Genomic DNA, 24826 nt, shown 5'->3' on the forward strand with positions numbered 1-24826 from the left:
CAAGGTGCATGTGGAGGCACTCATACACGTAGGATTATAATACGCTGTTACATAATTTTATAAGGCCACTGATCAATGCAAACGAATAAAATCATAAGATCATAAATTATCGAGCCGTCAACACAAACCTCAATCACAAATGAATACTCCCCTTGATAATTACCAGCTTCCTGTCACTTTCCATTCAGTGCGGTCGACGCTTGCTTTTGTTACATCAAAAATTGTGTAGAGCAAAAACTAAGCCAAGGAAGATGCATGTGTTCAGCAGATTATAAAGGTACTCAGACGGCAAATATAGACTGGAAATGAACAATAAAGTAAAAAAATAATAAAAATGAGATAGTTTTCAATATTATTTAGATGACATGCAAGAGATACATGGAACAATGTAGTTCAAATACAGACAGATAGGCAACAAATCTGAAGGCAGCAACAACGGGGAAGCACTTTAAAGGGAACAGACTAAAATATTTAAAGACGTTCCATTACAGAGACGCATCACAGCAGGCCGTGCTTCTTGCTTGGGCAACCTTGGAGTTTGTCTTGCGAGATAAAGCACTGCAGATGAAGGAACCAGCCTCTATGACTTTGGCAATGTTCACACCCTGCAAAAACATCCCAGCATCAGTAAAAGTGCAATTAATATAATAAGCGCAAGATAAACAAGAAATGGCAAGTTTAAGGTTTTCTCACTGAAATTAAAAGAAGACGTGTAACAGGTGACAGAAAATTAACCCGCAGTGAATCGTTTCTACCAGCAGGGGTAGGAATTGTTAAATAAATTGTTCCTGAGAAGTGTGTGCAACACCACAGTCTTGCACAAGTTATGTAGAACCACTAATATGATCAAATAAACTGTTACAGGGCAGTATGTTTGGAGAACGATGTGTTTATGTGAGTGAGCTTTGAAAGATTGTACAACGTTGGTTTTGTTGAGATTAGACACAAGTGTACATACACACCAGACAGTGAAGTCATACTTACTGTTTCAATGCCCATGCCATTAAGCATGTAGAGAACATCCTCTGTGGAAACATTGCCAGATGAACCCTGAGCGTAAGGGCATCCTCCCAGGCCAGCTACTGCAGAATCCACCACAGAGACCCCCATCTGCAAGGACAAACAACAGAGGCATTCGGCAAATCCGTGAAAGACTTCATGTCAGGTAAAATCCAGGAACAAAGATCTTTGTTCTATTGGGTTGTTCTGCCTGGTGCCGCGCACCTTGCCAGGCCTGTGGTTGTGTTTTACAGCTGTTTCTGAGAACCGTGGGCTTAAGGCTTGAAGATGAGTGGGCACAGAATGTCCCGCAGTATGGCTTAGTCATCCTCTTTGTCAGCTCAAACCACCAGCACCACATAATTATGGCCTTGTTCATATGACAGGAATATTATAAAGGCTGAGCAGAAGATTTCATATGTTTCTGATTGTCCTGGTTACTCATGTTTTTACAGCACGACTCTGCTCTTCACCATAGGGATTCACTTTCTTGCCACATCGAGAAGACATTTTTTTTCCCCTTGGCTGCTTAGTGTCCAATCAAACTGTGCCAATAAACTTAATGCATTTGTACACAAATGTGCTACAAAAAAAATCATTAATGGCAAACTATTTCGCTGATCTCCTTGATTACAAATGTTTCTGCTTTCTAAGGGCCTCTTTGTTTACACGAATGTAAGAATATACAAGAGATAAAATTCAAGTTGTGTACTCTACTGTTTTTTTTTTTTTTTTGGCTCACCAGCGCTCACGACAAACATTACTGCTGAAATTTGTGGGAAAGTTTTTCCTTTTTTTACTGCCGACGATAGCGAGCGCCTGGCCTCCATATGAAAATTAATGATGCGTTTTCAGTTGTTCTTCTCAATCCGTTGCTTTTGTTGGACAGCTTACCCAACATTATAAAAGGCTGCCCAGGAAACAGTACCCCGGTGCTTTTGTTGCAGCTCGATGTTGACATTGAAATTTACAGAAGCACATTTTACTCTTTCTCTGAATGCCCATATTACTCAAAGACACACAGTCACTGTTCTTGCCATGGACGTGCGCGACCCAGTCATGAATAAAACCTTTGTTTTCACACCAAGACAGGCCTTCAGTTTTCAGAGTCATTATGGACTAAGGTCTTGGGATGTTTTCCACATGTCCCTGGGATTGTCATGAGAATATTAAAGATGTTTTCCAGCTTCCGCGGTAGAACCAGATGTCAGAGGATCCTACAGTGAGACAAAATTAACACACTGATCCTCTCAGTGGCACTGGGTCATGAAGGACCGGTACCCCACAGAGCAGGACCAAGCAAGTTAAATTAAAAGAATCTCTATTGCTTTTTTGGAACAATGATGCTAATTGGTTGCTTTTCCTCCAGACAAGAACCTACTTCTTTCAGGGGGCTGTCTGAGCCAGCCGTAATTGCTGTTTATGTTGGCAAGGGAAGAGGAGGAGGTGGGTAGAAGGAGGAGGAGATCTACTCCGGTGTGTGCAGTGCACGAGATTTCCAGACCTTGGTTAAAGCCAGAGCAGGATATTGTACTAGGCAGAATTTTTTGTAGTATAAACACAGAGTTGTAATCTGCCATGCCAATCCTCTCGCTTCTAGCTATAAGGTCACAGGTCTTCAGCGTACTGTTTCCGAGAGGAACAGAACAAACCCTTTCAGCAGCGTGCCCCGTACCCCTGGACACTAATCACGCAGGAACTGGTGGTCAGCAGCTCGGGCTTGCCAATGCTCAGTTAGGTTCACACTACCCAGAAACCAGATGTGTGCTCAGTGTTAAAAAGCCATACTGAGTGAGCTGCGGCTATATAAAAACAATGCATTCCTGGGTAAAGACACTGAACATTTTCAAACTTGCATGATTTGGGATAAGCTTGTTTACATTCTGCGCTCTGAGTGGACGAGGCTGAAGATGGACAAGCTCCCATTTTGGTTTTATAACTGCGTCACAGAGCGAGCGAAAGAAAGAGTGTGCATTCAGCGAAGGACACGAAGCAGTGATGCTTCACCCACGACTACATAAACCGAAAGGCTGACAGAAACTGTCACGGATCCCGTGCTGGCACTTATATCACTTCTTTCGAGGAGCGAACCCCGGACAGCAAAAGGCAAACAAGCACTTAAAGAATAAATAAATCACATTTTACTTTATCATTTCCAAAAGAAAATAAAGTTTGACTAATGTGATGTGACAAATATGAAGTTATTCAACTTTAATATGCAATCCTATTTTTAATATAATGTAAATGAATACTAAAAATACTACTACTAATGATAATAATAATAATATAACATATTTATCACCTTAAAACATGAATTTGGTTGGAATTGAAGAAAAAATATAAGAAAATAAATTCACAGATAATCCAGTTTCTTAGGAATTTATGTACTTGCTAATTAAATTATTTATTGATTTTGAATAATAAACATTTATATTTCAGCTCTTCATCTGTATTTATTTATTTTGTATAACAGCAATCGTCCCAGGGGCTGCAGATGAAAATGAGCTTTTTGACCCATTTATTACATCAGTGTTGCTTCCTTTACATACATGTTAAAAGCATTTTTTTTTAATAGTTTTTAAAAAAAAAGTAAAATAAAGCCTAAGAATACAGAAAAAAGAAAAATAAATGTTCTTTTACTGTTATTTTGTCCTTTTGTGGTATTTATGTGGGTTTTACGGTTGTCTTTTAAATATATATTCCAGTATGTCACAAGGGCTCATTTTAAAAAAAGTTAATAATCTATAATAAATATTTTCTAGTTTAGCTGAAATTGATTTTACTTGTTTACTCAACAGAAAGTATCGTCGGTGGCTTTGATTCAGAGCGGATTTCACTCTTTGAAATAGCAAATCACCAGTCACAAGATAAAATGATCCTTTATAACTATCCATTATAACTTCTACCATTCAGTCAAAGAAGTCAACATAAAGTTGCACTAAAGTTATCAACACACTGCTCAACACAGCTGCTAGGTAACTGGATGTTAGTAAAATATGTTAGTAAACTAAGGCTGAACAGAGTCTCATGTATGGAGACAAAAGAAAATACTGCAGATGGATGTTATTGTCAGTAGAGATCTCTAGTGTGAGCCCAGACAGGTTATACTGTATTCCCCAGCTGCAGTAGTACACAATACACCAAAATTGCAGGTAAGATTAAATAATTTTCCTTGCCAAGCCTGTGAAATCTAAGTACATACATTGTCATTGTGTGACCTGCCAGGGTAGGTTTGTAACAAAGCCCCCCTAGACCTCCTGAAAAAAGGTACAAAGACTAAGGAATGTCTTTATCGGGAACAAAAGAGGTGACTCAGGGCTGACAGCACTGGGGGAATTCATTTCTCTCCCAGTTGGTGGTGTGGAGTTCTGGCACACAGTAATGAAAAACTATGATAAAATCTTTAATTTCCTACTTGTTTATGGGTGAGCAAATGGTGAGCTAAATATCCCTGGCTGCTATTATTTCTTGTGGCCATGGGGCAGCTGCAATGAATCATTGTAAATATGATCCACGCAGGAATTTCACCATCTCTCTGTACTTTTTCTTTTTCAAACCATTCAGAATCAGATTTAACCTTAAAAATATTTGCTTCTTTACATGACATGGATCAGCTGCCTTTCCGAACAATGTTTGACCATAAATTGTACCAGAGAAGTACAATATTAGATTAATTCCATCATAATTATTAGAAGGGATAAGTGTTCAACTGCAAGTTTCACAACGGAACAACAGTTTCTTTAGTGGATGTGTAACATTAGTGAATGAATGAATGATTTCATTTACACGTTACATTTGCAGTCATACAGTGATTTGTGCAAACTGAAGCATAAATACTATACTAACGTTTACAGTCGAGTAAAATAAAGTACTTGAGTAGACGTTTCTAGAGCTGCGTCTGCAGCTGCAGCACCATTCATCACATGCTCACCGTAGAGCAAATGAAAGGATCATTTTCCACTGGCCTTTAAGCACGCCATTGTCAGAAAGTTCAACAGCCAAGCGGCAGACGAGCTAGAAGCCCCCCCCACCCCCCCAGGGCCCTTCGATCCACCTAGCTCTCAGTCGCTTTGTCCAATAGACACTGAATAGGTGAGCCTTTGTGCTGACCCCCTCACATCTGTTGACCCACCCAGCCCCCAGTGTGCTTCCTCCTCTGTGGTGACAATGCGCTCCAGTAAAACTGATACAGCCCTGCCTGCATTGCCTCTGTTTTATGTTTGGATATATGTCAGGTTTACTGGCTCGCAACAGGCAAAGTGGTGACAAATGCCCCCACGACAGCTCCTTCACAAAGATTCACAACCCAAATGCACTTATAGAGTGTATACCTTTAACTGTACAATACATATTGTTAAGTTCATTAAGATTCTGGGATTTTTTTTTTCTTTTTGAAAGCAGTTTGTGAATCATCTTGCTTTGTGGGGAAGCTTAGATCATGTTTCTTAATGCCGATTTTCCTCGTTGACTGATGGTTTCTGGTTCTCTGTGTGTCCCATTGTAGCCTACACATACACAACAGAGAACACATTCATCATGCCATAGACTGACAGACTGTCATTAAAGCTTAGGCACATATGTGCGCTTTTTAAAACGTAAAAAAAACAAAAAAAATTTTAAGCTCTGAAATACTCTAATATAAAAGTTTGCAATAAAAAGTTTTACATCATTTTAAAGTGGCATATATGGCCAAAATAACTATACATCAGTCTTATTGATATATTACATTATTTGGCTTCCTTTTTCCTGACTCCAGCGGAAAATAAAAACAATTTTTCCTTTTTCTCGTTGCAAAGAAAGGACACTGTATTTCAATGGACTGTAGCATGTGAGCTGAAAAGTGTCTAAAAAGATGGATTGGGAGAAGTTTAACAAATGATGCTTCCCAGCAGGGATAATGATTTAAATCAACCTAAAAAAAAACAAAGACCTGTGATCTCTATGATGCTGGCAGAAAGTTGAATGATATCCTGGAACAAGAATCACCACCTCTATTTTGCCTCCACATCTGGTTGCTCCTCTTCATGTCATCATGAGTAACTACATTGATTTATGCAAAGGCCGGGCATTTATCCATAATCGGTCTGTGGTTCTCCACGAGAACATTCATATTCATCACAGGGGGAGGGATGTGCATGTGAAGGCAAAGGTACCCCAAATCCACTGGGAAAGCAGAAAGTAAAGCTGTCAGACAATTTAACATGAGAGGATATGGGGATCAAGAGGACGATGCATTGCTGTCTTGTGCTTGTCCAAAAGGAGAATCTACACTACAAACTACGGCAAGAGGGCTTCCTCTTCTAACTTTACCAGCATTTGTACGCTTAACACAGACCTCTCCACTTAAAAGTGTTAGCACCTTTTATGTCTCTTCCACAAGAATCAGAAGGTTTTTGTCTCACAACAGAGGTGTGGGCACATCTGTCCTCCCAGAGTTGTCAGGCTTTATATTATCCCTTTATTCTTTTGGATCTTTGAACTGTTTTACCTTTCTGCTTATTCAGAGACCTCCATACCCTCCAATCACACCAACAAATTAGCTGAACTGTGTCTGATTGCCTCTGTTTTTAAAGATCCCTCTCGGCTGCCTGTTAGGTTCAGAGAATTTTTCCAAAATTCACAGTTCCTACCCTATCCACCTTTCAATAGTCCTGGAGCTAGTCTCCTTCTTTTATTGACTTCCATTTACAAACTAACTTCATTTACTTTTAAATGTTTGTTTTTAAGTTTTTATTATTTTATTATTAATGTATTTTATGTCTAATCTTAGACTTATGAAATAGCTGCACAAAAGCTGGTTTACAAGACAGATGTAGGGCATTAAATAAGATAATCCTGTCATGTACTTCATGACAGATAGAGAATTAAGGACCGTAATGAAGCTTGGAAACGTTCTGGTGTCACAAGCTGATCCTCAACAGGTGTCATCTGTTGCTTTTATCATCTAATAGTTCTCTAGTTAAACACACTAGACTGTCTATTTGATTTCTTTTCAGATTTCCATCTGCTCTCTTTGTTTGTCAAGCTAACTGCTTTGACAAAGACTTTGCTCTACTTTCGACTTAAGAGCTCTTTCTGTCGCTACAGTACTCATAATATTAACAACTGCAGTAATAGCAATAACTATAAATAACAATGAATAATAAATCTAATCATCATTAGATCATTAGCAATTTCTGGTTCTGAGATTACTGGCAGTACCACATCTTAGGGGTTCTTATCTGGAGTGCACTAAGAATGTTGGCAGTGCTTGCCCATAGGTGTCATGGCAATGAACCGTTAAAACTTCTTGTTTTCTTGGAAATATTAATTATAGTAACAATAATAATAATATAAACAATAACATAAGAAACAAAATCATCATAGGTAGAAGCATAAGTACTTTTGAGACTATTGGCCGCACAATACCCGTGTTCTTACCTGGAGTGCAGTAAGGATGTTGGGCAGTGCTTGCCCATAGGTGTCATGGCAGTGAACTGCAAGCGCATTGATGGGCACGTCCTTCATCACCCTCTGCAGCAACTTAAGCATAGATCCTGGAGTACCAATACCAATGGTGTCTCCCAAGGAAATCTCATAGCAGCCCATTTCATATAATCTCTTTGCCACCTAAAAATAATAAAAATATAGAAAATGCTCTCTTTATAAGAGGATTACATAGTAAAATAACTTTTTTTTCAAATATAAGTACCATGTTATGTTTGGTTAGGTAGTGAAATGGAAGAGAATATAAATGCTATATTTTACATTTCTTCAGTTAATTCAATCTGTGCTTACGGAAAGAATATGAACATTTATTGTGATTTTTCATTTAGCAATGAACTGACAATAATTAGCTTTGAGTTTTGACATATATATCGAAAAGCACTGACATCCACAAAATTAATTAATTCCAGGAAAAACAAGTTGAAAAAAAAAACCAAAAAAAACAGAAAAACAAAACCAGAACAACATCTCAAGAAACGATTCAGTTTAGTTTAGATCATTTAAATAAATGAACAGATAGGTTTTAAAAGACCTGTAAGTGTAAAGAACAATCCTACCTCTGCCACTTTGGAAGGTTCAATGTGTCCCTCATGGGGACACCCAAGGGCACAAGAAACATACCTGAGAAGATAAAGTTAACAAGTATCATTATTTTGTCAGTTTCAGCAACTGACAAAAAAAAACAAAAAAAAAAACGTCAAAAGCTGTTGAACATTTTCTATACTATAGTGTGCTCTTCAAAAAAAAAAAGAATTGGGTCCAATGTGTCCAGAAGCCTATTAGTGTTTTGGTGTCCTTTATGGGCAAAGCAGTTCCTATAATTTAAAAAATAAAATAAAACACACACACACATTTCCATGATATGATAAAAGGCCCACATTAGTAAAAGTTAGCCTGTTTGGTTTACCTCATCTGGCCTCGTGGTTTACTAATGCATAGATATAGTCCTGGTGAACATCTGGAACTTTGCTATAACAGTATCATTACTGAACTGTGTGTTTTCTTCTATATAAAAACTGCAGTATGTTCAAATGCCCTGTTTTCCTATGGGGAAAAGTGAAAATCTGTGTGAAGCTCAGAAATCAAGGGAATTGTTTTCATTTCATTTCATTCATTTTGTTTTCATTTTTGTAGCAGAGAATTAATAGGCAGAATACTAACCCTCGAACTGGAATTTGTCGCTTTTTGGCAGCGTTAATGACTTCCTCAAACCTCAGCATACTTTCATCAACAGAACAGTTAATATTTTTTTTACTGAAGGTTTCAGATGCCGACCCAAACACAGCCACTTCAGTAGCACCAGCTGCAACCTTAAATCGCCAGAGAAAACAAACTTGTAAAACCGTGTTCACTGTGAGTCACGCTAACGTAAGTGCAGGAACTATTTTAATAAAAACAATGTAGTGCCAACAGTTAACTCAAACTGACAAGCTTGAGTAAACATGATGAATTATATGAGTAAAGGTATATAGCACAGGTCATTACGCTGAAGTGAAAATTCATGCTTACAGCATCCTGAAAGCCTTGCAAGTTAGGTGTCAAAACAGGATACTGAACATTAGATGCTTTCTGGATTCCTCTGAGTACATCAGTGTGGTCTGCCATCTAAATAAAGGGAGGAAGATATATTAATTAGATGTTAAAGGTAACAACATAACAGGCAATAACATAGGTAAGGTAATAACATAATAACATATTAACATGTTCCTGGGAATTCACAAATGCTTTCACACGTTTGAAGGCAGCATTAAAGATCAAATTAATTATCATTTTTCTCAGTACAAAAGGAGACACGTGTTAACATCTGACTTTGTATCCAAATAGTAAATAGGGGTACAATTTGATTGAGAAGGAGAAAATGAATAAAATACTTTCTCCAAAACCATCTCCAGCTCCAACAAGGATGCTAGAGGAGCAAGAAAGAGGGCCTAATAAATCACTCAGCATTTAACTGCAGTTCAAAAAGAAGAATTCTTACCTGTGGGACCCACTTTGAAGAGACAAAGCTGGTGGCCTCGATCACAGACAGGCCTGTTCCTGAGAGCATATCTATCAGCTGGATTTTCACCCCAGTTGGAACAATCTCCTGGAGAACAATGAAATTGAAATAGCTTATTTTGTATTTGAGTCCTCTCATGATACAGTTGGAGATGTGACAAGCAGATATATGGCTTAGTATTTTGCTGTGCTGCGTGTTATTTATACAGATAGCCATATTTGACATGATCAATCTTGCACTTGCTGAAAACTCTGAGATAGCTTCGCTATATGCCAAATTTCAGGTAATATGTTGTAGAAATAAAATTACTTCCCCCCATCCAGTATAATCTCTAAATGGTAGGTAAAGAGAGTGAACTCAGCCAGAAGCTGAGTCATCTTTCCTATTCAATTTCAAAGACAATGTGAAACATATGCTTCTAGCAATTATGGCACAAAACCCATATGTTATGAATTGTTATATGTATAGAAAAAATGGGAGTTTCCAGGGAGGATTGTGTATAGTATTAGAAAACAAAGGTACCCATAAATATAAATAAGGTTTGTGATTGTAATTGCAGAGTATACCTTTTCATTTTGAAGTCCATCTCTTGGCCCAACTTCAACAATTTTAACAAACTCTGGATAGGCATGTCCTGTAATTGTCTGGGAAAATATCAAATGGGGGGGAGGGGAATAAATAAAAAGAGAAACACCGCTCAACAAGACACAGAACACGGAGAAGTCAGCCATCCTTTTACCGTGGGATGCTCCAGGTCATGTTATTTCTAACATGAATAACTTTCAACCTCAACCCAGCTGAAACTTTAGAACCCAAATATAAGCTTGCTATGTCATTAAGATGCAAACTCATGAGATGTGACACAGAGGAAAGGCTGGGAAGAAGGGTTAGAGTAACTCCACTAAAACCGCAAGGAATATTCTGAGGATCAAGGTATTTTTTTTTCCTGATCTCAACCTTATAATTTTAAAGAAAAAGACCCTTGTTGAACTAAATGCAAAACCTCAACAGACCTTAAAGATTACAATATGAACCTAGCAACAGTGATATTTAAGCAGAGAGTGAAGACCACATATCTGACTATAGCCGTCAAAAATATCTATTTAAGTTTTTTCCAGTGGGGAGCAGTAAAACAAAGAAAGCTAACCGATATCCCAGCTTAACTCTTCTACAAGCAGGCCTGAAATGTGAAAGAATCCACTCAGTTTAAATTTTTAGTCTAATCTTTGTCAATTTTCAAGGGGTAAAGAGCTAATGTGTTATATCTATGGAAGATAGATATCAAATATTTATTCAGAACAAACTGAGCACACAGTACTGTGCTCAGAAATATACAGTACTGTGCAAAAGTGTCTAGCTACCCCTTGTTTCTTTATATTTTACTAGAAAAATGGAAAATAGATGCAGTTGTTTGCTGAAACGTGTGCAAACATACATGGAAACAGTGTATTACACGAAAACAGTGTTTGTGCAATTCTAACAAGCTTGAATGTGAATGTTTGATTTGATCACCTTTATTCTTCAACACAGCTTTAACTCTTTTAGACAAGCTTTCTTGTAATTTATTTTAGTCTTCAGGAATAGTTCTCCAAGCTTCTCGAAGGACATTCAAAGCCCTTCTTTGGATGTTGGCTGCCTTTTGTTTGATTCTCTATCAAGATTATCCCACACTGCTTTAACTGCTTCAATAATGTTGAGGTCTCGGCTCTGGGGAGGCCAATCCATGGTTGATAGTGTTCCACTGTGTGTTTTTCTATGCAGGTATGCTTTCACTGCACTGGCAGTGTATTTGGGATGATTGTCATTTTGAAAAATGAACATATTCCCGAATCAGACCCTTTCTAGGTGGTAATGCAAGGTGGATTAAAATCTGATGGTACTTTTCTGGGTTCATAATTCAATTTTGACAAGATCCCAAACACCATTGGCCGAAATCCAGTCCCAAACTATGACAGAGGATTCTTCGTGTTTTACAGATAGCTGGACAGGAGACAGGAGACAGGTACAACAGACTGTTGTACAGCCACTCTTCCACTGAGACTTCAGTGAACAGTAGATAGATTAAGTATAGAGGCAGATGTATCTCTCAGTTCCTGTGTCAGTTCTTTTCCACATTTTATCCTGACTAATTAGATAAGAGGAACAGACACTGTTTAACTACCATAGATAGTTTTTCTAGGTGTGACATTTCCTCTTTTATCCACTTGACTAGTTTCCTCAATTTTTTTAAGGCTACACTACACACCATGCAGAGTTTTAAGCTAAAATTCGATCTTTACTAAGTTGTCTGTCTTTTAATGCATGGCTCAGTGTTAAGTGGTGTAACAAACAAACAAAACACATTCCTCTGAAAATGGTTATGTATAAGGACCAGTGTTGGGACTAACGCGTTATTAAGTAACGCGTTACAGTAACTACGTTATTATTGTGGTAACGAGCACGGTAACTAGTTATTATGCCAAAATCAGGAACGCGTTAGTCGTTACTGGGATTTAGATAGGGTCGTTACTCGTTACTTCGTGTGGTGGCTATCGCGGAGCTTCCACAGATTCAGTAACATTAGCAAGTGGTGGAGGCCAGCAGGTGGATGAAGGAAAAGGGACGCAGAAGGAAAAGAGACCCGAGGCAGCCGCCGGTCCAAGTGTGAACTGAACTTCAGGTAAGAAGTTATGACCTGCAGTCTCTCTGGGTCAGATATGAACCATGTTTAGGTGGAGTTTATTTTCGTTATTCTGACTTTTTCCGTACTGCGTGCTAGCTAGCATGACGGAGTTTCTATACAGCTGGGTGGGTGCTATGAAGTTAATGATGTTGAACTTTATTTTGTTCATAAGTTATTAGAGTTGCCAACCGTCCTGTCTGGTATTCAGAGAAAATATTACGCGTTTCTTATTGAGGTGAAAAGGAACAGTTTGTCCCGTAATTCAGCTACAATGAAAAAGACACAAAGCTGGAGTTATTCTGTCTTTGTTGTTAGAATTTATTTAATATTAATTTCTAGTATCAGCTGATGTTTGCTGGAGCCACAGCTGTAAACCTGCTGGTCATGATACGGTTTGGATATGTGGTGAGAGGGAAACATGAAGATGAAACCAGGAGATGTCCTTACTGGATCATCAGAGCTGAACAGGTGATGGAGAAACAGGTTTACCTTTTAGGTGACATGAATGAGTTGAAGGGAAGTTATGAACTGTTTCTGAGAGACAAATAACACCAGGATCCTTTTTTAGGTAGCTGACAGCTGGTAACTGTGCAGGGGCGGGTCTAGCAAAGTGTTGCCAGGGGGCAGGTAGGGCATTAACAGGGAAAGGGGGGCACAAGGAAATACTTTCTTATTCTCATTTAAAATGTCTAGCTTTTAAAAAATAATTATCTGAATCTTTCAACAAACGATTGATAGATTGATGCATATATACCATCAAAACAGTGTACATCACTGTCACAACAGTGTTTATTTTCATTCAAAGGCTTTATGATTTTTCCTATAATGGTGGGCCGGTCTCTAGTCAAATTCTCCGGGCCAATTTTCTGTCCCAGTCCAGCCCTGTATGCAGCTCATCTGCAGTCTGGTGTTACCTACATCTTCCTATTCAGAAGGCAGAATTTCTGAGTTCTGAGTACAATCGAAAGCACCACGACTGCAGTTTTTGTGTTGGATGTAAAAGGCGCACATGACTCTGTGACGTAGGCTAGAATCATGGCAGCAGTCAATGACGGTCCAGGCGTGGAATTTCTCTCGTGGGAATATGCACATTATCTTTTCCTTTCTATTGGTAGGTGGCACAGTGCACTTGTGGCAAGTAAGCAAGCTAGAAGACTGGCAAAGTTATGGAAGAAACACATTAACAAGAGAATTCTGAGTAAAACCGAAGTTACTTTCCCTAGTAACTAGTTACTTTGAAAGTAACGAGTAACTTGAAGTAACTGAGTTACTTTTGAGAGAAGTAACTAGTAATGTAACTAAGTTACTATTTTAAAGTAACTTACCCAACACTGATAAGGACTGAACTGAAAATGAGTGAAAAAGCAACCCAGAAGTTAAAAAATTACATAAAAGACTTGGAAACCACATATACAGAAACAAAAGTTGACTGAAGACTTTTGCACAGTACTGCATGTGGTTTAGCTTGTAATATCTTTAACTGTTATGAGTGAAATGTACGTTTTTTACAGATAGGCATGAACTATTTGTAAAATATACTCATACTTTGGATTACAAAAATGTTATAAAGTAAAAGTGAAAATAAATTCGAAAATGCAGGAATAAAATCGAGCGGACTCTTTCACTTACACTACTTTTACCTCTAATAGGCTACATTACAACTGAAAATGAAGCCTGGGGCAGCTCATATTCTGTTGTATTTTATTCTATTCATATTCTATTGAGTGTATTTTATTACCCCAAACATACATAATGCTAACGTAATACTCTTATTGAGAAAAAGGTACTCGCATGTTCTTCTTCTTCTTTTTTTAACCACCTTAGTTACAGCAGCATCTGCGCATCTGCGCATAGGTGGCCTTGTGTTGTGCTCCTCTCTGCTCTGTCATGAGGAAGTCATGTGGCCGAACATGTGCAGTTGAATAAAAACAAGGAAAACCGACGCCCACCTTGTCCTCCTGCAGCCAGCGTCTCAGCCACGGGTAGTCCTCGATGAGTTGCTCATAGCTCAGGCAGTGCTTCACTGTGGTGGGCACGTTACCCATCCGTGTGGCTGCTGCTCAGCCCGCTGCAGCTCCGTGTTCTCCGGGAATAACCTTCGCAGATCGCGGGAACTACCCAGAGCAAATTAATGTGTCGCATCCGTGTGCTAATGCAGGCCTGGATGGCGGAGGGCCTCGCTGCATGCAGAGATTAAATATGAGGATGGCTACTTACAGTAGAGGATGACTCAGCGGTTGTCATGACAACCACATCTCCTAAAGTGGGGGGAGGAGGCCAGAGAGCGAGAGAGGAAATTAAGCACAGAGGAGTATTTTCCTTTATTTTTAAGGAAAATAAATGAATGAAATAAAGAAAATAAAGGCCAGGAAAAGGTGCTTCCTTCAGTTTGAAAGCTGGTGATTTTTTTCTTCTTAATTGATTCAACAAGTTCACATACACATTCACCTCCCTGTACTGCTGAGAATTGAAGGTTTCAGTGTAACAGCCTGCTTTGATTGATCTCCTGTGACCTGAACCGGCGGAACAGTTTCCATTGCCAGGTGTGCCACTGCTGCCAATGTCAACTGCATATTGTAATAAAATCCCCCGTTAAGCCAAGGCAACATTTACCAGAGAAAACAGGCATTCTGAACCCAGATGTTAACAATAGAGGGGCTTAATGAAGTCCTCGCATTCAACCATCTCACCAAGCTGAACTGCCCTGTGATGAGAGACCTGTACCTCAATCTCCTAGGGGAGGAGGGCGACTCATGCGATCAGCCTTGGGAAAGACATTTTTTTGTAGCAGACCTAAAATTTGATGACTGTCAGTTGTCACCCTAAATGTTTTAATCTAAAGAGTGTATTGCCTCTAATGACTTTTAAAGGCTCCTCTTGGGTACAAAAATGAAATAAAAGCAGAGCAGCATTATTCTAAAGGTTTAAACTAAAACTAAATCTAAATCTGGTTTTGATTGCAGTGCATTTCTCCAAATTAGTATTTGTTAAATTATATTTGCCACCAGATAAACTTTAATTCATATTAATGGTGCTCGTGGTTTGTTGGGTTTGAAATTCTTTTCAGATGATTGTGAATCCGAAACTGCAGCTCATCTAAGTCTGTACTTGACGTCTGTTTTGAGGGGAATGATTGGACTCCTGAGGGGGAAAAAGGCCTTTTTAGTGTATAATTTTGATAACTGCATCAACCGCTTAAACCGAACCAGCCTTTTCATATTTCAGCTTTCAAGGAAACTCAGCATCTATGGTTTATCTTCTTGACAAAAACCAGCTGGGGAAGGTCACTTTAAAGAACTGGCCTTGAGGGGTTTTCCCCATCTAAGGAATCAATATAATGCAGGTGAGTTTAAACACTATTACCAGAACACAGTTCATCCAACAAGGAAAACTGTATGTCCAGGCTTACGCATTTGACATTTAAATGGTATAAAACTAGAACAAATGATCAAAATTTAGTCTCAATGTTCACATATAATTTCAGTTTTTTAGATATGAGCTACTGAATTTCTCAAAATGTGAATTAGAGTCCACTATAATCAAATAGTGGATTGTTGTATAATGGCATCAATAAATCTGTGTGACTGCAAAATTCAAAAATGATTGATATCTGCTTTGTTCAGCAATTCAAACTAAAGTAGAATAAAGAAGCGAAAGAAATTGACAGTGCATTCGAATTAGCAGGTCACCAACACAGTGAAACAACTGCACAGCCTTAAGATGTCTTCTAAGAAGATTAAACTCTGTAAAGAAACATAGTCTCCAAGTTTGTGTAGATTAGGCAAACAGATATGCCCTGACAGGAAAGGGGATGTCTCTGTGCTAGTTTGTTAGCTTCTCCTGAGAACAATATATTTTGCACATGAGGATTCTGGAGACCAGGCAGAAGATGAATGCCTCAACATATTAAATAAAATTCAAACATTGTCACACCATGTTTATGAACTTGGAAACAAATTCCATTAAAAAAAGAACAAGACTAGACTCTGTTGCTCTCTCTCTTCCTCCCTCTCTCTGTATCTCTCTCTCTCTCTCTCTCTCTCTCTTTACAGAGGTAGAAACAGATGTGAAAAACAGTACTTTATGGAGTACAGGTTTCGGCATGGCATGAAAGAAGTTTTAAACTCTTAGATACACACTCAAAACAAAGTGGAAGGGGAAAAAAACAGGAACCAGAACAAATCAATTTTCATCCTCCATCCGTCTTCAATTTCTACATCATGAATGTAACTGAACTGTAACAACAAGAGAGTTCTGGTGCTGAGCGAATAGCACATCATCATCACCATGGAAGTAATAATAATGACATGGTCTTTCATATACAGAGAAGATGAAAAGGTTTGTTGGATATACACCCCCAGACCACTTGATGCATATAACTGAAACGGAATCATGCATTACATATGCTGCACAGAAAAGCAAAGAAGAATGTACATTTATATATGTGTGTGTGTGTGTGTGTGTGTGTGTGTGTGTGTGTGTGTGTAGAAAGAGAGAGAGAGAGAGAGAGAGAGAGATACATAAGCGTGTGTGTGTGTGTGTGTGTATTTATGCTCTTATGTTACCCTATTCAATTTTCAGTTTATTCAAATTTGTACCACAAAAAACCACAAACATTTTTTTAAAGAAATAAAATGTGAGGTCTTTATAAAAATAGCAGCGTGTCCTACAGTTTTTTCTGGAAGGCCGACCACTCTTAGCCAACTTTCCACAGCTCCCCTTTGAGACAGCATGTGTGTTAAAGATTATCCTCACAGTAATCACACCACTGAGCACCCTATGGTTTTTACTCACAAAAGCCTCTGACTGATGTTTTGGGTATGAGTCCACACATTATCATAAAGGCTGAGCATCATTTGTAGTGCACATGCAGTCTACTGGAAGGCTGTGGGAGTTGTCTTTTTCATAATAAAGATCACTTTTCTATATTTATTAGTGAGTGCAAGTGTGAAATGTTAATTGGGGCGATCGGGGCTCAAGAGTTAGTAGTTTGTCCTATAATCGGAAGGTTGTCGGTTCAAGCCCCGGCTGCGACAGTCTCGGTCGTTGCATCCTTGATACTTCACCCATTGCCTACTGGTGGTGGTCAGAGGGCCCGGTGGCGCCAGTGTCCAGCACCCTCGCCTCTGTCAGTCCGCCCCAGATCAGCTGTGGCTACAATGTAGCTTGCCATCACCAGTGTGTGAATGGGTAGATGACTGAATGTAGTGTAAAGCGCTTTGGGGTCCTTAGGGACTAAGTAAAGCGCTATACAAATACAGGCCATTTACCAATCCACACTGTTTAAAGGAGCAATAAAATCAGATCATTCATTCTTCACAAAGCCACTCCTTAAAATCGCTTTGTTACAAATGAATTTAAGAGGATGTTTCTAAGCAGCTGGATATTTATTGTGCAGATTTTTATATTGCACCACAGAGGACTTCATGGCTGGATTACGGCTCCACCTGGATCATAAAGTGTAGAGATTTCCTTCAGTGTATTCTTATCCTTGGTGGGAGAAACTGAATTTCACAGCATAAGTTACAACTGCCAGAATACACATGAGCTTGGTTTAAGTCATCGCTGTTGACATCTCTGTGTGCCTTCAGCTGTAAACTGATAACAGTAGTGTGTTTTACTAATTACTTTACTGGATGTGTGGGAAGATCGGGGTAGAAAACACCAACCAGGTAAACTCAAACTCATCGTAAGTCACACATGCCAAAATACAGTCGGCAGGCAAAAGCCCACAAAAATCCATGCAGGCAAACTGAAGAAAGAGGCAAAGAGTAAGAAAAATAACCAAGCATCCAGGAGATAAAGAGTCTAAGAGTTTGGACAGATAACCTAACAGCAGACGAACATGGGAGCTAAGAATCCTGGGCCAATTGCTCCAAAGAGGATGGGAAGACCCAGGTAAACACTCAGAAAGGTGGAGCAACTCAGCTCAGTCAGACCATGATGACGACTCTGGAGGGCAGCCAGGAGGCTCAGTAAACAGGGGAGGCTACTTTTGAGGTTGGCCTAGTGGTAGGGTAGTCAGGCAAGACCAAGGTTGGAGGTGAGAAGAAGACTATCTGAAGGCCCAGCAGGAACACTACAGAGAGAATAGAACCTCTCAGAAGACTGGCGGTAAAGATGGAAGCTCTCTGGAGGTCTCTAAGGCTGGCGAGCCAGACATAGTACTTCAGGCAGGATGTGGAACAGAAAGCTTGGAACCAGTGCAGTCAGGCATCTGCCAGGTATCAGCAGAGAGGGCGGATGCTTCTTAGCTTGGATGTCAGCCTGAGGGTCCATCAGGAGGGATGACTCTGGAGCTGGCGGACTGACTGTCAGACTGACTTGGGAGCAGTCTCTGCACTCACCAGTTGCAAGATGTAGCACTCAAACTGAGCAACAGTGAAGAAGGCAGACTCTCTGGGACAGTTTGTGTTGGCTGTGGAAACAATCTGGGTTTAGCATGGGTTGATTCTGAGGCAGGATGTCATTGAAAGAAAAGGTTAACCAGGTCTCCACAATAAAGTAGACTCCTGAGTATGAGGTGGAAGAGCAGGAACTGGCTAGGGGTCAGCAGGCCCACTTCTGGGACCTGTGGTGCTGCGGTGAGTTCAGTGGCTGGGCCAGGCAAGGAGCTATGCTAATATGATGACCAATAGCCCTAAGTCTAGCCAACTCTGCTACAGGTAGAAAGCTAACTGACACAGGAGCTGGATGAAGATTTCCTGACAAGCTAGTGATCAGATGCAATGAGATAGACAAAGGACTAGCAGGTTGAAAGCTACCACACACGAACTGTTCCATATATTTACTCAAATGATTTCTTTTTTTTTGTACCAGTGAAAAAATTCTGCTATGAAGTTGGGCATTTTATGGACAAGAGTCCATGTGGGAATGACTCACTTTTGGAGCATGCTGCAAGTGACCACTTCAAGAGCTGCAGTTTTTGGCTAATCTGTATTGGCTTGATTTTTCTGAGCTAGAGGTTGCTGCTTGGTTCAAATGCAGGGAGTTGTTGCAAAACCATAAGTCAAGATTCATTACCTAAAATGTGACCCCCAAAAAGTATTTTAGGGCAAACAGAAATACAAAGAAAGGCTAAAGTATATAAAAACCATTTGGAAAAAACTGATGCAGGAAGCAAAGTAACAAAAAATGAATAAATTCAGAAAAAATAAAAGCTAACACTAGAGCCTTTTGAGGTACAGCAATTTGAAACCTCATTCATACAGTAAATCGCCATGATTATTACAGGACAGACACGGATTTGGATTCAGAGACAGGGAAATATCCTGTTCATCAGCTTTTGTTTATATGTTACATTATTTAAAATTCCACATGTTCTTTGACAAAAATAGTCCAACCCAAGCAACATGGAAAAAGAAGACAGCAGGCATGGTTAATCATAACATATAATGTTAGAAGCTATTTTTGTGCTAAGAAAAAAAACACAAAGGAATCTCTAAAGACTACCATGCTCTATGCATTTGCATGGAAAAAATCTGTTGTGCAAATGCTGCATGCAATAGAAAGAGAAAACGGCTCAATGTTCGATTAGCATTTAAAAACATGCAGTATGCAAAGTAAACTGGACATTTAAATTTTTAATTCTAGCCTATTTCTTGCATCCCATCAGGAAAGACCAATGCAGTTTTAAAACATGCTAATAAGACTGAAAGGAGAACATTTTAAAAATATAGAAAGAGTTGAAATGCACAGGTGCCAACTATAATATTAATTGGAGTTGACAGCTGAGTTCACAAACAGTCTGCTGTAAATTAGAGAACCTGAGAGCCCCTCTTCTCTTACTCTCAAAGATTATGCGCATAAGGGAATAACAAGCAAACATAATAGTGTTTCTGCACTGCCCCTTGTGAGGACACATTCCTCGATGGTCCTACTGCAGCCTTGTCATACCAAACAATGTGTAAAAATGTGACCCATATGGTCTCCTTTTCAAGAGGGTCTGATTGAGCTATATGGAAGCCATAGCCCACCCACAGAATACAAATAAGGAGAACCACATGTGGGGAGATGAATTAGGTAAACTACACAACATTTTTATTAGATACAATTTCACTTGCCTTGTGGATGGACTGCAAGGTGACACTTTCAAAATAAACTCTGAGCCACAGAAAGAAAAAGATCTCTGGTTGACACAGTGTAAATCAATAAAACATGGAATTACTAAACTAAATGAACAACGGCTATTATTTTGCACAGCTATATTAGACTGAACAAAATGTGATCAAGCCAAGCTTTGTTTCAGTCATCGAAACTGCCTGCAGCCCACAGCAGCAGTAATTGATCACATCAATGATAGTCAAAGTCAAAAATGTTCAGGTTAATTGTGTGGAAGTGTGCATTTGCAGTGTACCCAGCATATTAATCTCCACTAAGGCGGCGAATAAATGTTTAGTTTCACAGTTTGTGAGTATATTTGTGAACAGTTCCAATTCCAATTCATGAACAACTGGTTACATGTGCTTTTTATTTCAAACAGTCTGATTTGCATCACTTGTTTAGAAAATTGATAACTCATAATACTTCAGATGCACTTTAAAATAAACTGGAACAAACTATTGGAAATTAAATTAAATACTCAAAAGGGCCAGAAGCCTTAAGTTTAAAAAAACAAACAAAAAAAAAAAAACAGTGTTAAAATCATATGGTGGACTTTGTGTCATGTATGGCAAGGTACCAAGTTTTATCATACAGGGGTGAACAGATATAAATATGTGTTGTGTACAAAAGTCTTAACCCACCCCCCTTTTCTTCATATTTTTCTTGAAAAATGTGAAATAGGTGCAGCAATTTATTAAAACTTCTTCAAATTGACATGGAAATACATCATGTAAGGTTAAAACTCAAAACAAATAAGATTACTTTAGTTGCAGAGGCTTCGTGAAGGAATCTCCTCTTTGGATCTTGGCTGCCTTTTGTTCTGTTCTCTGTCAAGATGACCACACTGCTTCAATAATGTTAAGGTCTTAGCTCTGGGGAGGCCAATCCATGTCTGGAAGCGTGTTTTTCTATCCACGTATGCTATGACAGTGTGTCTGTCATGCTAAAAAATAAAGCTTTTGCCAAGCGGACCCTTTAAATATGGTATTGTCAAAATGCCAAATTTGGATTAATCACTGCATAAGACTTCTTGCCACAGATTTTCAGTCCAGTTCTTGTGTAATTTAGCATAGCACTGCTTTTTTTCCCCTAAGAATGGGTTCTTGACAGCCACCATTACACTGAGACAAATTCTGATGATGCTTCAGCAAACAGTAGCTGGACCAAATTGAAGACTCAGATGCATCTTTAGGTCCTGTGTCAGGTCTTTTTTTCTTATTTCTTAAGAAAATGACTTTAAGATACTGCTCATCTGTTTATGCCCATCAAACTCTTATCTTTGGCACTTTTTGTAAATTAGATTACTTTTTCTAAGACAAAAAAATAGAAACAAATGATGTGTGTGACAGGCTGCTATTACAATTTAAAACTGGTTCTTTACTTTAAATTGTATGGTTGGCCCAACACTGGTTCATCGCTTCAGCTAGGTGACTTTTTATGCTAGAATGATTCATAGGTCAGGGTTAAGTGGCTTAACAAACAAAACATTCCCCTGAAAGTGGTGAAGTACAAGGACTGGACTGAACTGGCTGAGTGAGAAGGCAGCCAGTGGCCAAAGAAAAATTATGAAAGACTTGAACATTATAAGAAAGTCTGGCTCCTTAGAAGCAAAGTTTAAAGTAAGGAGGGATGGCATGATATTTTTACATTAGACAATACTTTGCTTTTTCTATCCATCCTCTTCTGCTTATCCTTATTAGGGTTGCAGGGGGCTGGAGCATATCCCAGCTTCTTTGCTTTTCCAGTATTTCTAAAATATTTCTTTTTGTGTAGTTTTACCCATTTAGAACCAGCTCCTCTTGACTATAGAAATTTTTTAGACGATGACTGATATGCTTCACTGCACTAAAAGGAATTACATTTTTAAAAAGGAAAAAAGACTGCAACGTTCTGCCTCTTTTTAAAAAAAATTAATCTGTGATTCTAATTTTGTCATCTCTAAGTGGCCACCTCTGTTTGTGGTCTGACAAGATTAATGGCACGTTATAGCAGCTTTTTGTATTTGTTTTTCAGCATGGGTCAAAGCATTTCCTGTGGTGGTGGATTCGTTTACATTAAAATGACCTAAATCCTCAAGCACTTGTGACTTTTGGCCCAGTCAGGTAGGAGCTTCAAGATGATGTCTCCTTAATAAATATATCCTGTTTGCTGAATAAAAGAACATGTTCTTAACAGCTGCTGACATGGATACCTCTGTTTTCTTAATCAGGTAAAGAGGATAAACATGTTTGTGGTAGAAAAAAAATATCAGCACATGGAAACGCATCTCAACATTATGCAACTATGTTTATGTAAAGCCAACAGCATGTTGTGACATATACTATAAACCGAGTGCACGATGCATGAATAATTCACAAGCAACCATTCAGGAAAGGTAAACTACCAGAGGTTGTGACCTTTTTCAGAAGTGGCCACTACAAGTGCGGATCTGATAAATGTCAAGGCACCTCTGACTCACTGCTGGCTGCTTTTGACCGCGGGGGTCTCGGAGGAAAAGGGGCCACTATATTAATCCGCCCCGAGTATGGCAATTGTTACCCTTTCATGTGGTCAAGAGGTTACTGTTGAGGAGGGTTGTGTCATTTTGGAGAACCTAAATAGAAGCTCATTCATAGCAGCTCCTGCATTACAGACAAGGAAGAAATGTAGCTGAATTGGAAAGAATCCATCATATTAAACAGTAGATGGGATTGTTAAGTGCTAGGAGTAATCATGCCAGGCAACAGGCCACAGGAATGCAAATCACCCCTCAAGCCAAGAGTTAAGTTAGCAGGTGGCCTCTTCTATTCACTGAATGTCAACACTCCTTTTCGATGGAGCCCACATAACATCTGGGCAGGCCAGCCACTGCTTTTAATTAAGTGAAATACAGTCACTCAATGTTCTGTCAGAAAAAATGTTATAAAACAGGGAGGGTGGAGGGGGAAAGTGCAACAGTACATATCCTGTGTTCAGTGAGGGTCAACACAGTTGTGCAAATAAATATTAATCCTTAACCTAATCCCTGCATTTCCAAGACCATTGAAGAGTTCTGCGTAACCATAGTACTTTTTTGGAAAAAGCACATTCCCTCGCACTTTTCGGGAAGTCCTGCTTATCCATGGATGAGTGCACCAACACTCACTCGGTTTTGTTCATGGTTTCCACTTTGTTTCCAAGGTTGAATCTTAGCTCGAAGCAGATGGGCAGTGACAAAATGTGAATTTACAGCATGCCGGTAAGTATATATGTATCAAGCATGTCACATAAATAATATGGTTGATGGGAACTTTCCACCATAATCTGGAAAATGTTGCTTTTCTCTGCTGTCATTCTCATGATAATCACTCTTTTGGGCTGGTATCGGAGGTCACAGCATTGCCTCGCTGGTAGCACTGTACTACTTAGCATTACCGCTCCCTAAGAGCATGTCATCAGGCTCTGTGGGTGTACTTCTAGTTTATATCATACTTGTCAAACATTGATAAATCTGAGACGGTAGTTTGGCAGCAGTGAGTAAAAGATCCACAGAATTCCAAACAGAAATACCTAAAAAACTAAAAAAACAAATAAGAAACAATAAATAATGCATTTATTTCACCAGGGATTTTTTCTTTCTTCTTACAGATTTATAGTTGTGCGTGATAAATGAAGAAAGAAAAGCTGCGAAGTCAATAAAAGCCGAGCAAAGATAAGAGCTTTCAAGTGGTACATTTATTAAATACACAGCACTCTACGTTAAGATACACTACTTTCCAAACATGAGATCGAATATGTGCGGCGCAAAGATGTAACTATGACAAAGTCCACAGAGAAATGAGAAACAGTGTTTATGTAAGAGATAAACATTGTTAAAAAAATAAGCGAACACTCAACATTATACGTGTTTCATTCCAGACTGACATATTCCCTTTCTGAGAACACCAGAGAAAAAAAAACTGGCTTGGAAAAGGTGAAACAGTATCAACGCTGAAAGACGGTGACAGCTTGAAAACAGCTTTGGGCAGTTTGGTTTATATTAGAGAACGCTCAGTGTGTTATTTTAATCCTGTGATCCGATTTAATTTGAAATATTTCCAAGAGCCTGTTGAAGTTGAGACGTTAGTGTTAATAGCATAATATGGAGATCCCCCTTGTTAATAAAATGTGCTTGTGTTACAGTATCGCGGGACATTATTCTGTATGCGTCTGTCATGAACGATTACCGTTCTGAACTGGGAATGAACTCATTAAGAAATTAACATTGAAATACAGTGTTTATAGCGTTTGTAGAACACTATGTATAGGAAAAAAAAGGAGAAAAGAAAACAACAGAAGAGGAAGCGATCATAGTGACTCCAGTGAACAGTTTTCTCATAAAAGATATACAGTCCTAACCAATACAAAGTATATGCCAACGGACACAGAAGTTAAATGATAACTGTTGTAAAGTAAAATCAGTATTTTGTCCTAATCATTTAAATATCAAAATATTCAGTGCTATTTTTTTTAAAAAGGAAAATAAATTAATAAAACTCTATATACATAATACTGAACATGACATCACACCTCCAGCAATTCCCATGCCAGACTGCATAAATTAAAATTGGCCTCGCCCG

General features: G+C 38.9%; 1 protein-coding gene across 1 annotated transcript; it reads right to left on the reverse strand.

Annotated features, from left to right (window-relative positions):
- Positions 1-485: 485 nt before the first annotated feature.
- Positions 486-14191, reverse strand: hmgcll1 (3-hydroxymethyl-3-methylglutaryl-CoA lyase like 1). Its single transcript, XM_085369361.1, has 9 exons — positions 14096-14191; positions 10051-10128; positions 9464-9571; positions 8995-9090; positions 8647-8795; positions 8043-8106; positions 7420-7608; positions 985-1110; positions 486-605 (listed from the first exon to the last, which is right to left on the reverse strand). The coding sequence occupies exons 1-9, from the start codon at positions 14189-14191 to the stop codon at positions 486-488; spliced, it is 1026 nt and encodes a 341-aa protein (XP_085225487.1).
- Positions 14192-24826: the final 10635 nt, after the last annotated feature.

Source organism: Diplotaxodon limnothrissa, linkage group LG13 (genome assembly GCF_057381915.1).
Source record: "Diplotaxodon limnothrissa isolate DT_005_m linkage group LG13, D_limnothrissa_male_GT1.1, whole genome shotgun sequence".
Taxonomy (NCBI): domain Eukaryota; kingdom Metazoa; phylum Chordata; class Actinopteri; order Cichliformes; family Cichlidae; genus Diplotaxodon; species Diplotaxodon limnothrissa.

Excerpts from the sequence above, each read along its gene's own strand:
- hmgcll1 (XM_085369361.1), bottom strand. The coding sequence starts at position 14,191 with ATGGGTAACGTGCCCACCACAGTGAAGCACTGCCTGAGCTATGAGCAA. Across the intron at positions 8,796-8,994 it reads TGCAAGGCTTTCAGGATGCT|GTTGCAGCTGGTGCTACTGA; the intron begins GTAAGCATGAAT and ends TGGCGATTTAAG. Across the intron at positions 7,609-8,042 it reads AACCTTCCAAAGTGGCAGAG|GTGGCAAAGAGATTATATGA; the intron begins GTAGGATTGTTC and ends TATTATTTTTAG.